Source organism: Lolium rigidum, chromosome 5 (genome assembly GCF_022539505.1).
Source record: "Lolium rigidum isolate FL_2022 chromosome 5, APGP_CSIRO_Lrig_0.1, whole genome shotgun sequence".
Lineage (NCBI taxonomy): Eukaryota > Viridiplantae > Streptophyta > Magnoliopsida > Poales > Poaceae > Lolium > Lolium rigidum.
The window spans coordinates 38,319,588-38,332,504 of record NC_061512.1 but is presented as its reverse complement, the minus strand read 5'-3'; the positions used below and the strand labels follow the sequence as shown (position 1 = coordinate 38,332,504).

Below are 12,917 nucleotides of genomic sequence, written 5' to 3'. Positions count from 1 at the left end.
GCCGTACGATACATGGTCAGTTAAGTGTTGGATTCAGACATGTTCAGAAAAGGGCTTCAGATTGAAGCCTGACATCTTCTTCGACCATCTCCGGCGGCAGCCTCCCCCGCCGAGCTCCTTTACCCGCCGGCCGCCGCCCGCCGCCACCCTCGCCAGATTTTAACTGACGCCTGAAATCTTTTTTTTTTCTGAACCCCACAAGGCGCGCGCAAACCCTCACTTCTCCCATGGACGACGACAGCGGCGCGTCCTCCGATCACTACGGCGGCGCGTCCCCGGATCACTACGGCGGCGGCGGAGGAAGCATAACCATCGTCTGCAAGATGTGCAAAGACAAGGGAGTATTCAGCCCCGACGACGACGAAGATGACGGCTACTTCACATGCCGCGAGTGCAATTATGTCAACACCTCCACCCAGGCGCTCGTCTCCGACCCCGGCGATATCCAACGCAACCGGCCCTTCATCCGAGTTCCCAGCCAATCCACCAAAACTCCCAAACTCCTGAACGCTGACAACACCCAGCGCGCCCCTGCTGCGCGTGCCTTCGATGAACCCGACGAGCCGCGCGACTTTGTGCCCGGCGCCGCCGACGCTTGGGGCGGCGAGCCAGAGGAGCAGCTGGGGATTCGGATCCGGCAGCGCTACGTGCAGGGGCTGCAGGCGATCCTGCAGCAGCAGCTGCAGGCGCTGGTCGAGAGGCACCGGGCGGGCGCGCTCATCTGCGGCGTGGCTGGAACCATCTGGCTGCGGTGGGTGGCTGCCTCCAAGGTGTTCGGCGAAATGTGGGCACGAAAAGTGATGACCGAGGACGAGGCTGCGCGGGGACTCAAGCGCTCTTCCAGTGGAGCTGCTGCTCTCGGTCAGCTATTGCCATTCAAAGACCAACGGAATCCTCCAGAGGTGAAGTGCGAATGGGCGGACGAAGCCCTGATTCGAAAACACAGGCGAAGGGCCGAGTTCATCTTTCTGCGCTCATTGAGGACGATGCTGCCGGTGTACTCGACATTGTCCGTCTGTTTCCTGGCCTGTCATGTTGCCCGGGAAGCAATCCTGCCGACCGACATTTACAGGTGGGCAATGGAGGGCAAGCTTCCTTACGTGGCAGCGTTTACCCAAGTGGACAAACTTCTTGGGACCCCTGTAAAACACTGCCCTTTGAATGCAAGACAGCTATTCAGGCCGGTCCGAGTGATTGGAGCATGGCAACTGGAAGCTACAGCTGGGTCCATAGCGCGAAGGATAGGCTTACGGCTTCCTTCGGTTAATTTCTATGCCATTGCTCAGCGCTACTTGAGCGAGTTGTCTCTGCCGATTGAAAGAATCCTCCCTCATGCTTGCCGTATCTATGAGTGGGCGATGCCTGCAGAACTGTGGCTGTCTAGTAATCCAGCTAGGGTCCCTACACGGGTGTGTGTAATGGCTATACTAATATTGGCTCTAAGAGTTCAGTATAACATCAATGGTCAAGGGATATGGGAGGTGAGTATTCCAGATAGCGTAACTCTAGGAAGGCATGTGTTATTATGTGTTATAGAATAATGGACTGAAGTTAGTTTTTTATTTCTTCAGGATATTTCAGCAAGCAATGATACAAACTTACCACCACCTATGAAGTCTGATGGCAGCAGCACGAGTGAGGAGTTTGGCACAAGGGAATTGCTATGCGCTCTTGCAGATGCCTATGATAAAATTGACGTCGCACATGGTAACTTCCAGTGACCATTGCATTCCTTCCGCATCATTGTTTTTCTTGTAATATACACATGTCAGGTCTTATCGTTATGCTGTCCATTTAGTGTTCCATATACTTACCTCTTATGTTACTAAATACGTGCTATTCTAGCTTAGCATAATAGCTATGTCATAAGAGAGAATACCATGTACTATCTACTATAGTAGCCATATCATATGTTGTGTGTTAATAGGTTATACCCTATCCCTATGTTTAGAGCCACTAGTCTGCATTGTAATGGTAATTTTCATTTACCGAGGTATGATATATACTGGCCATTGTTATAACTGTATTTTAAAATTTTAGGACATTTGGTTAGTAATAAGGTTGTGCACAGTAACGAAGGATGGACCCCTGAAGAAAAGTGTTTTTCACTATCACTGTTGGTGAGTCACATCTCAATATTGGGATGTGCAACAGATGTACTCCCTCCGTCCCGTAATATGAGATGTTATTATAACCAATTACAACCTAACATCTTATATTATAGGATGGAGGGAGTATATGACCTAGGTACAGTTCTAGATATCCTTTTCATCTAACCTATTGTTGCTTCTTTGATTTCATTATTTCCTCCCTGTTTTTATCCAAAGTGACCTGAATGCAAGGGAATTAACTTTAGTGGTTTCTTTGATTTTATTGTGTTTCTGCTGTAGCGTAGGGATCCCTCTTGAGTTTAGAACATATGTAATCAGGAGATATGTTCAAGACATCAAGTATGTTTCAGCTTTATAAAACTTGAGAATAACATAATTTAACCTCTGTGAGAGCAGACTATTCGAAGGACCTTCACTCTTATCTCAAATACTGCAAAGATGTTGTTTTTCCTGGGATTGCATGTTCAGTTACTGAGAAGTACGTGATAGAGGACTTCCAGGAAATCTACAAAGAACGACAGGTAAGGCACCCAACTTCACGTTGTTGTCAATTCTTATCCTTTTTTTTTTTGGATCAAGTGGTAAACTCATGGTGTGAGTCTCGAAGATTGTGTCCATTGTGGATTAGTGCTGGTTTTATTTGACTCCTCAAATTCTTGCCACTTATTTGTCTTGCTCTATTTTAATGTTTACCTTTTCTGGCGGGGTGTAAGGTCTTATGAATTGTACCAGCCTGATGCTAACTTATGAGTTTAATAAAGCGCTATTTATCGATTTTCTTTTATGTTTACCCCTCATTGGCTGGATCGGTTTGCTTTGAGGTTATTAGTTAGTTGTATACTTGTATTGGCATTACGGTACACTCAATATTTAGTGTGGGCAAGTTCAAATTTTCCCTAGGCACCCGCCTATACACTAAAAAGTGCTAGGCGATAGCCGAACGAGTAACCTTGGCACTAGGTGGTGGTCTAGATAACCAGCCAGGAATCGACCTCCCTAGCGGGAAAGGGACCTCACTAGTGAGAGGGAGGGAGAGAGGAGGGAGGGAGGGAGGGATACACTCAATATTTAGTGTGGGCAAGTTTAAATTTTCCCTAGGCACCTGCCTATACACTGAAAAGTGCTAGGCGATAGCCGAACGAGTAACATTGGCACTAGGTGGTGGTCTAGATAGCCAGCCAGGAATCGAAGGGAGGGAGGGACCCTAGTGTCCTTCTGAACCTTTAGCACAAACCATTAATTAACAAGGTTTCTATGTATGGATTTTATTTCAGGAACAAAATCAGCACAAAAAAATCATAAATGCTCTTAGAAACAAAACACAATTGATTCAAGGGATTTTTTATTTATTTTGGCGAACTCCCAAATTATTTAATTTAAAGGTGAAGAACAAGAAAGTTGTTATTCATAAACAGAACTTATTTCTTGTCATCACATATTTATTTTGGACTTCAAATCTCCTTTCAAGTAGCCTTTCTGAATCTTGAGTACAAACCATTATTATTTTTTTTGACGGTTAAAGACAGGAGCTCTGCCATTTCATTTCAGTAGAGGGAAAACTGTACAAGACAGAAAAACTGCCTAGGAGAGAAAACAAAAACACGGCAAGGCTACACCTTGCAGCCTAACTCAAAGGATTTGGCCTAACTCAAAGGATTTTATTAAATCCAGAGGTTCCACGACACGTGACCCTTGATCATCTTACCCGAGCTCAGCAGCTTTCCACTTCTAGGATTGTTCTTCGCTGACACGGTATCAAGCCGCGGCAACAGCCGGCGAGGTTGTCGACTGAGATCTGGTTGCTTGTCTAGGCTTGGTAACCTGAACTAGCTCCTCCACCGCTTGGACGAAGGCCAAAGGAATTGGCTTCTTGTAAATCTGCCTGTACTTGCTCAACCCGCTGATGCTAGTTGGCTCCTCCTTCAGAATTGCACCGCTCTTCTTCAGCATCACCATCTTGGCTTTCTCTAATGCAGTCAACCCAGAGGAGGACTTCGCCGCAAGGCGCCTACTAGATCGTGCAACCTCATCCTTGGCACTATGGCTAGAGATGGTGTAGTCCGGCGGAGCAGCACGGGTATCACTAGAGTGAAGCGGCGCAGCAACCTGAAGTAGAGGAGGGCAGGGGCTGGTGAAGACAGAGGCGAGGAACGTGTCTTGGCCGCCCGGTGCCTCATCACACGCTTGGTCATCAGCAAACAAAGTGCCATCCTGGGCCAGATCCAACACCGGTCCAGAACCACCATTGAGCCGACCTGAGCCCACCTGGCCTAGTTCCTCGCTTGTCCCGACCCCCTCGGGGAGTACAAACCATTAACAGCCTTGTATATATGGATGCTATTTTAGGAACAAAATCTGCATGAAATAAGAGGTTGTAGACGAGTTTAGAAACCAAACACAACCGGATTTTAATATTAAAATATGAAGAACAATAAAGTTGCTATTCATAGGGAAAGTCTATTTGATTCGCAGCATACGTAAACTTAAAATTTGCATGGATGTAGCACCTCGTGGTTTATCTACACGTCTTCTGGGGGTGATTGTTGTTGATTTCATGGCTAAACCTGTTGCACTGTAGGACAAAAACCCAAAGGTGCACACCACAAACGGAGTGAACAAACGAGACCGGGATGGAACTTCTGTCAGTGCAAGGTGCTTGCCTGCATCATCATCAGGGATACGAAGTATCAAGTCAGAAATGGAAGGCCATGGATTTTGTTATATGCCGCCAAGGAAGCGTCCAAGATCAGACGGTTATCTTCACTACAGAAGGAAGACAACAGCTGGCAGCCTTACTTGCATCGGACATGCTGATTATTACATGTTGATACGCTCATTTGCCAAGCTTGCGGAAGTTGATGTCAGGATTATGCATGCTAGCGTGCTGAAACTAGAGAGGAGGCTTGCCTGGATAGAAGAACGGATAGACGTAAGCTTGGATGCCTTAGGGAATCCAGCTAGCTAAGGTAATGCTACTATGCCATGACTTAGTTTTACTTTTGAAACGAAGAACGGATAGGTGGAAGCTTGCAGAAGTCGATGTTAGGATGTTAAGCTCTAACTGGTTGCCAGTGACGAGATCATTACCATATGCTAGGATAGCTTAACTCTGTGAAATCATGATGCTGTCTAGTTTCCCACAACTGTCAGTGCTGCTGAATTGCTCAGTTTTTACAGACTAGGGCAAAGCTCTTTGAAGCTACACAATTATTTTAGATGCTAAATACATTTCTTTTTGATCCCACGTGGCTTTGGAAGCTTGTTTTGGTATTCATGTCACGTTGCTCAGTTTTTAAAATTACACGTAGTGTCCATTCTATGCAAAATAAAAGTAAAAACATTTTGTAGTACAAAGGTCCCATCAACAATATTGCATGTGAACCTTGTGTGGTTTTAAGAGCATCTCCATCAGAGTAAAATGACTCCCAATTCCTAAAAAGAAACGGCTAAAAAACGTGCTTCAGCATTCTTCCAAAACGGTTCCCAGTCCCTAAAAACGCAGCCGAACAGGTGTTGTGGAGGGACACAGACAGCACGGATTCCACCCGAAGGAGACAGACTGAAGATTAACTGTGACCGAGCGTTCTTTGCTGATTCAAACACGGGACGACGGGGATTCTCTATTCGTGACAGTGTTGGCTCTGTTAGAGGATCTGGGCAGGTCGCATTGAGTATGCAGCCAGTGCAGCACTAGCGGAGGCAAGAGCTTGCCAAGGAGCATTGTTTGCAGCGGCTGATTGGGGGATGGGCCATTTGCAGATTGAGACTGTTGCGCAGAATTTGATTAAGGCATTACAATCGATGGATTTGGACCGCATTCTGGAGGGTGTTATTTACCGAGACATGCGAGTGTTTATGCGTCTCAATTTCATTTCGATTACTTATTCATATTGTCCAAGAGGTTGTAATAAGCTAGCACATGATCTTGCTGCCTATGGTGTGCGTGGGCACGAACTCCAGGCTTGTTGGCTGGGTTGAGGTGGCCAGCGGATTTGCTGAGTCGTCGATCTTTTATTGGAATAGCACGTTCCATGTCAAAAAAGAAAAATTTGGGAGGGAGAAAAAACACCCCAGCTCCTCTTATGTATTATGTATACTCTTCTGTTTTGCCACTCCCAAGGTAACCGCTGGAGCTGAAATTTCAGCTGCAGTCCGGCAGTGGTGAGGCTTCGCCGTGATCCTACCAGCAGCGGTTCTTGTGTGGAATAGCCGAGTACGATGTGTTCCCATGCTTTTAATCGAAGAACTGTCGCTCGAAATCGATGATGCGTGATAGATGAGCACGATGCTCGAAATCGCCGTTCATCTATACGTGGTGGTGGCCAGGCTGGGAGGTCGGAGCGGGGCAACCGGCACGACCGTTCCCACCGTTGTGCCCTTGACGCGTGCAGGAGGTGGAGCGGCGCGGACATTCCTGCTGCTATGATGTGTGTGCAGGACCGTGGATGTATTCATGTACGGGAAGGGGAGGGGTGATGCCCCCTGGCGGGAGGGGCAGCCGCGTTGCTGACGACGGGAAGGAAGGGGATGAACCGGAGAGAAGGAAGGAAAAGGTTCACAAAATTCTCAAAATATTCTCTCTTCTCTGAAAACACTTTTTTGCTTCTAATAAAGATGCTCTTAAGTTTCACTCTGCTCCACGGAAGTCACAGACCGTGTAACAGTAGAGCTAAGTTTTCCGAGGTACCGCTTTCTTCCCTTGCTCACACTAGCAAAGTAACGAGGAGACAATGGAGGAAGTTGCTAGTACAGTTCGTCTGCCATTGAAGATCGGAGGAACAAATGTGCAGGTCGATCCACCGGATCTAGAAATCCATTTGGATGCATGTGGGCCGTGGTCCAGAATAATTTCTTGTAAAGAGGTTTTGCAGTTGTTTGGGTATTACATATTGGGACATGGTCCGTGGACCACATGGAATATTTTTCATTCGTGTTGCCTATAAGGATTTGCATCCTTGTTGAAGATAGGTTCAAGCGAATCAGAGTACACGAGGATTACTGGAGAGAGATAACTAGAAAAACACCCGTGCATACCAACACACTCACACATACATGGTGAAGCCCCGAGGGTACTCTAAGCAAGTTTCACAAACATTACAAGCAAAGCCACCACACGGACCGAAGGTACAAAACCAACAGCGGGCACATTGCACTAGGAGCATCAATAAGCAGACGAAGAGCTCCGACCAGTCGAGACCAAACCCTGACATCTCAATGCCATCGGTGCGGTCGAAGGGAAACACATGTCGAGTCTACGCCGCCGCACCGCTTGGTCACAATCCCAAAGCCTGGGTGTGATGCCAATGTAGACGAACAGACACACATGACCGAGACCACAACACGACGATGATGCCGCCGGCGATACTGAAGGGCATCACGAGGCCAAGTCCACATAGCTGGAGACTCCATGAAGCACGCGCACTCACCGCGTCTGGAGCCACACGCACATTCGAAGGGCAGAGCATCGCCTATTATAAACGCGACAAGCAAATAACGAAGAACGAAACAAGAATACACGTAGGGGATACAAGATTTTAACGTGGAAACCCTCTCCAACAATGAGAGGTAAAAAACCACGGGCTCTAGCCAGCAAAACTTCACTATATCGAGAAGTGTTTACAAACGCCGTAGGTTATCTTATAATTTGATAAACCCTAGCTGGCGGCTCACAAGATGTATATATAGGCGGTGGCAACGATTCGTACCGGCGACGGCCCTCGCTTCGCTCGTCAGAAGTTAGCCTCCCTTTAGAATGAATTTGGATCACAATACAACATCGCCAAGGCCGCACCGTCCACCGATGCTGCCAAAGAGCGACACAAGCCGAGGCCGCACCGCAGGCGCCACACAAGGCACGCCCAAATATCCCGGTGGAGGACAGCGCTGCAGCAAGTGACTCACCACAACACCCAACTCCTCGTTGCCAAGGCACTCCCGGATGGGAGGACATCACAGCCATGGCCACCAACTGCAAACCAAGGCGCTCACCGGCCCGATAGAACAACGCTGACATTGGGCTGGCAGCAAGATAACGAGGAGCTTTGCACCTTCCCACAGCCGTCCCTACGAGGGGGGTGAGCCGCCTCCACATCCGCCACTGCAAGCTTAGGAACTGTTTTTGTTTGACGCTGTAAATCTGCAGGTACGAGTAAATCTGCAGGTACGAGTTAAACTAGTTTTTTTTGTACCACATCGCTAAGCCAACACGGGAAGTGCTGGTTTAAAAGGTGGGATTCCGACCGTGCCGTTGCCCCCACAGTAGGTGGGGGTACGGGACTTAATCCCGTTCTCTGTACAGGTACACCGGGTACACTGTATGTATGTATATGTATACATAATGTATAGTGTGATGTGTGTATGTACAACACATGTAAATGAAAGATGTACATATAAATTATATAAAAACATTTTTTTCATCTTCATGCACGTACATATCCCTTACCAAAAAAACGCATGTACATATAATTTTCTAACTAACAGATGTAAATGGGCTGCAATTAGGGTTGCAGAAGCAGCGCCACATTGTCCTGCCAAAACGCATGGAGCAGTGTAAATTATATTACAGACTTGGACAAGAAATCCGCCCCACAAACTCTGCCACTTGCAGCCCTAGCTGCAATAAACCCCACCTCTGATTTCTAGTCAAGCATATTTCAGCGTCACAAAGTTGGGTACAAGAGGAACATACTAGAGGACTATCAACTAAGCAGAAAAGAAGATGTAAGGTAAGGCATAACATAAGTAAGACCCAGCCTGCAAATTACTTGGTATCAGGTGCCTCAGACAACCTTGCCTACTTAACACTAGGTACAACTGACAAAACAAATCCAATGCTGCAGCTTTGTCAACAACGTACTTACTGCAAAAAAATATGAAGTAAGAGTTAGTGAGAAGCAAGATGAGCTAACCATATTTTTCAACAGCAGCAAACAAAACATAAAAGTTTGATGCAAAGTGTTAGATCGTACCTAGAGCTTTGATAGCCAAAGTCCCTTTAGTAGCTTCGTTGCATGGAGTTTCACTTGGATTTTTTGCCTAAGAAAGTTTCAGGCACAGATGCAGGATCAAGTTCCCAGTGACCAAATGGCTTGCCTCCTTCAATTGTAAAGCCGTAGGCGGGAATCTGATGAGAGAACATCATCAGTTCACTCCTTTGTATTTTCATGGCCCTTCTAGATCCACCTTTCTCCTGTGGCATGAATACGGAACTAAAACCCTCCACTTTAGTCAGATAGTAGACTATTATAGAGGTGTCAGAGGTCTTTAGGACCTCCACAAAATCATATTCACAGATCTTATAATTTTTGAAGCTCCAGTCACAACTCCAGTTCTTGTACACAGCCCATACCTGGCCGGCACAAGGAACAATGTCATACTTCTTTCCCTTACCAATCGTTGCCACTTCCACGATATGGGAGAAGACACTTGTGCAATCATAGCTGTCACTCTGTTTGCTGACTTTGAATGTTCCACAGCTAACTGGATGGCCTTCTTGCATCAAACTCTTCTCTGTTTCTAGACATGGACAGTACTCAAGCCATCTTATGTGGATTGTGCAGCGCTCTGGATCAACTTTCTTTATAAATCCATAGTACTTTGGGAACTTGTCTGAGTCACAATATAGTGCCCAAATTTGTCCGTTCTTGAAGTTTTCAAATGATCTTATAAGACTGAAGTTGCAAATCTCTGGCTCAGGGTAAACAAAACTTGTTGGAGATTTTGGTTGACAGCTATCATCCCATCCATCCGCACTAGCACCACGTAGATCATGCTTTGTCTTACCAACTGGCACTTCACCACTAGAAGGTTCTGTAGTAGACGAAACATTGCCTCCAGTCTTACCTCCCCGATTGCTAAAAAGACCACTGCCAAGGTCTACCGAAGAAAATTCTTCTTCCATGTCAGACGGTAGCGACCCAGGATCTAGCTCTAGTGCAGAGTGTGGGATACCTTGCACATCAGCTTCTGCCAACATATGAAAGGGAATACTGTGTGAAAATTTGAGCGTGTCACCATCAGGAATCAGACATGGTTCATTGCTATCCGATCGCACAAATAAGCTCACAAAACCTTTGAGTTTTACTAATGGAATCACATATGTGCCAGTACCCGCAACAAACTCTGATTGTACTTCTACAATGTCATAACTGCAGAGCTGATGATCATTGGCACTCCAATTGATGTGCCATCTCTTGAAGATGGCCCATACTTCACCTTTCCTTGGATAGATCTCAAAGCTGTTTCTCTTCCTCCCTTTTGCCCAGGAAACAACATGGGAAAACATATTTTTATCTTCAGTTAATTTTGTTTTTCCAATTCTAAAACTACCACAAGCAGCAGGCAGCTCTTCAGAAGACCATGCCTTCTGAGCATCATTCTGAGGATCAAACTCAAGCCAAGTGAACTGCAGCATAAAGTTTGGAGAGTAAACCTCCTTAATTTTGGCATAATACCTCGGCATGGAATTGTAATCATCATAAACTGCCCATATCTGATCAACCTTGAATCGATCTGCATCCCTTTCTTTCTCAAAGTCATAAAATTCTGGATCTGGGTATGAAACACCTTCGAAGGGAATACTTACGTCTGCAGACCTTGTTGCTCCATTCCCTGCAGCATTAGGCATTTCGTCTTCTTTACGTATTCCTTCTTTCACGTTGTGATCTGAGCCATTGACAACCTCTCCATTTTCATTTGTAGTCTTATCTGTTTTGGGGATACTAGATCTTTGTTCGCTATACCCATTACTGGCTACATTTATTGTTTCACCACTTTTACCAGCATTACAAGAAGAATATCCTTTACTTATCTTTCTTGTCACAGGAGAATAAGTAGGATTATCACTGCCATTTGTACAGCCAGCAAGATCACCTTTACTCACAGCATTATTTTCCTTCTTGCTTGATCTCTTCAAAATCTTTGATCCTGCACCGAATGGTGGTTTCTCACACTGTTTCTGTTGGGTAGCAACAGGAATTTGGTGATCAGGAACATTCTGAGATTGCCTTGAACTCTTACGAGAACTCGAAATTGGGGATTCAGTTCTAACTGCACCGCTTTGTTGATTGAATGCTGCTGTTGATACCTTCTTGCTATTGCATGTCCCAGCTCTAGCTGTGAAACTCCCATCTGCAGTTCCATTCTTGTTGCTATCACTTGCAGCTTGAGAAGTCGCAGTATTCTTTGACTGTGCATCAGATTGGAGTTTCTGAGACTCAACAGGAGTTTGCTGACCAGGAACATTCCGAGATTGCTGCTGCTGGTGAGTAGCATGAGTTTGATGACCAGTGACAGGGTTTTGCCAGCCAGGAACACTATGATATTTCTGTTTCTCATTAGTGACATGAGCTTGCTGACTAGGAGGGAACTTTTGTGTTTGAGTCCCAGATCCACTCCATGTATATGGTGCCTCCCCTCGGACAGGAACAGGTCTCTTGGAAAAATCTGGAATGTTCTCCTTGTTGACTTTCTTAGCATCAGTTTTCTTTGGTGTCTGTCGTCTCTTCTTTTGTGAAGGGGCAGAAGTTGCAAAAACTGATTTCCTTTTCTTGTCATGGAAAGAGCGCTTTACTTGGTCTGTCAGTGTCATGTGAGCTTCACCAATTAACTTAAAAGCAGCTTCAGCACCTGCAAACTTGTTCTTATCTGGATGAAGTAAAAGAGCAAGTTTGCGGTACTGTTTCTTGAGTAACACATTATCTGCAGTTGGCTCTACTTGAAGAATCCCATACCAGTCTGTCTCCCCATTGATCTTAACAGAAGTACAACAGTGAACTTCACAAACAGCAAGCAGTTGAGAAATGTTTTCTATCCCAGGGAAGAGCCGCTGAGCCTTAAGAGCCATCCTTTTAGCACTAACATAGTCTGCATTCCGTAGCTTTATTTCAGCTGCATCCTTGGCCCTTGAAGCTTCATCCTTGTTGCATTCCATTTATGATGAACTGAAAAAGAGAAACAGGTGGAGTAATCTAACAGAGTATCATGTAACTTGTCTTCATCAAGCTCCTGCACAAGAAATATATTCCAATAATAGGAAAATAATTATATTCAGTGCTAGAGTGCAAGAGTTATTACTACCTTTTAGAACCTAGCAAACTTAATGTCACAAGAACAGAAAAAACAAAGATGATAATTGTTAACTGACTGAGAAATAGGAAGAGGAAAGTAGAGAATGCCATTTTGAGTTCTTGAATTTGCGTAACGTGTATAAGTTTGACAATAGATGTGCAAATCACCCTTAATTAGCAAGTAATGTTCATGTGACCCTTTGAGCATGTTTCAGCCAATGCTACTTAGATCAATCAGGAGCTTGTAAATGTCCAATGACATGTATAAAGAAAAAAATGTTTTGGATATTTGTTGAATTGTCGAGTTAAAGAACCCAAGTAACACACACACAAATTTTGAGGCCCACATTGCACCATGCTCTAAAAGAAGTAGCAGTAATAATGCCAAAACATGTCGCTTTTTTTAATTTGAGGAATGCCAGAGTTTGCAAAATGCTAAAGTTTGTAATTGCAGTTACTTCACTATGCATAAGTGGACATAATCACATATTGGGTGGGCAAGGGCTTCTTAGGTGCTAATGGATGGCTAAATCATGTAATGCAACCCGGTGGCACATCCCATGATATTTTTTCGAGAAAATGCAAAACATGCATCTCGATATATTAAATCAAAATACTTATTTAGAACGTCTAAGATACACGGATTACAACAGTAAACAGGGAACTAAATAGCATCCCACCCCAGAATGACAAGATGCAGTCCTACTGCTCCTGCCCTCGCCCAGGCAAAAGCCTCATC

The 12,917-nt window shown here is 45.3% G+C and overlaps 2 protein-coding genes across 2 annotated transcripts; one reads left to right on the top strand and one right to left on the bottom strand.

Moving 5' to 3' along the window:
- Positions 1-227: 227 nt before the first annotated feature.
- Positions 228-5,076, top strand: LOC124655871 (TATA box-binding protein-associated factor RNA polymerase I subunit B-like). The gene is made up of 5 exons (XM_047194702.1): positions 228-843; positions 883-1,517; positions 1,572-1,707; positions 2,508-2,632; positions 4,690-5,076. The coding sequence occupies exons 1-5, from the start codon at positions 228-230 to the stop codon at positions 5,074-5,076; spliced, it is 1,899 nt and encodes a 632-aa protein (XP_047050658.1).
- A 3,532-nt stretch (positions 5,077-8,608) lies between these two features.
- LOC124655870 lies at positions 8,609-12,042 on the bottom strand. Its single transcript, XM_047194701.1, has 3 exons — positions 9,134-12,042; positions 8,930-8,966; positions 8,609-8,638 (listed from the first exon to the last, which is right to left on the bottom strand). The coding sequence occupies exons 1-3, from the start codon at positions 12,040-12,042 to the stop codon at positions 8,609-8,611; spliced, it is 2,976 nt and encodes a 991-aa protein (XP_047050657.1).
- Between the last annotated feature and the right edge of the window lie 875 nt (positions 12,043-12,917).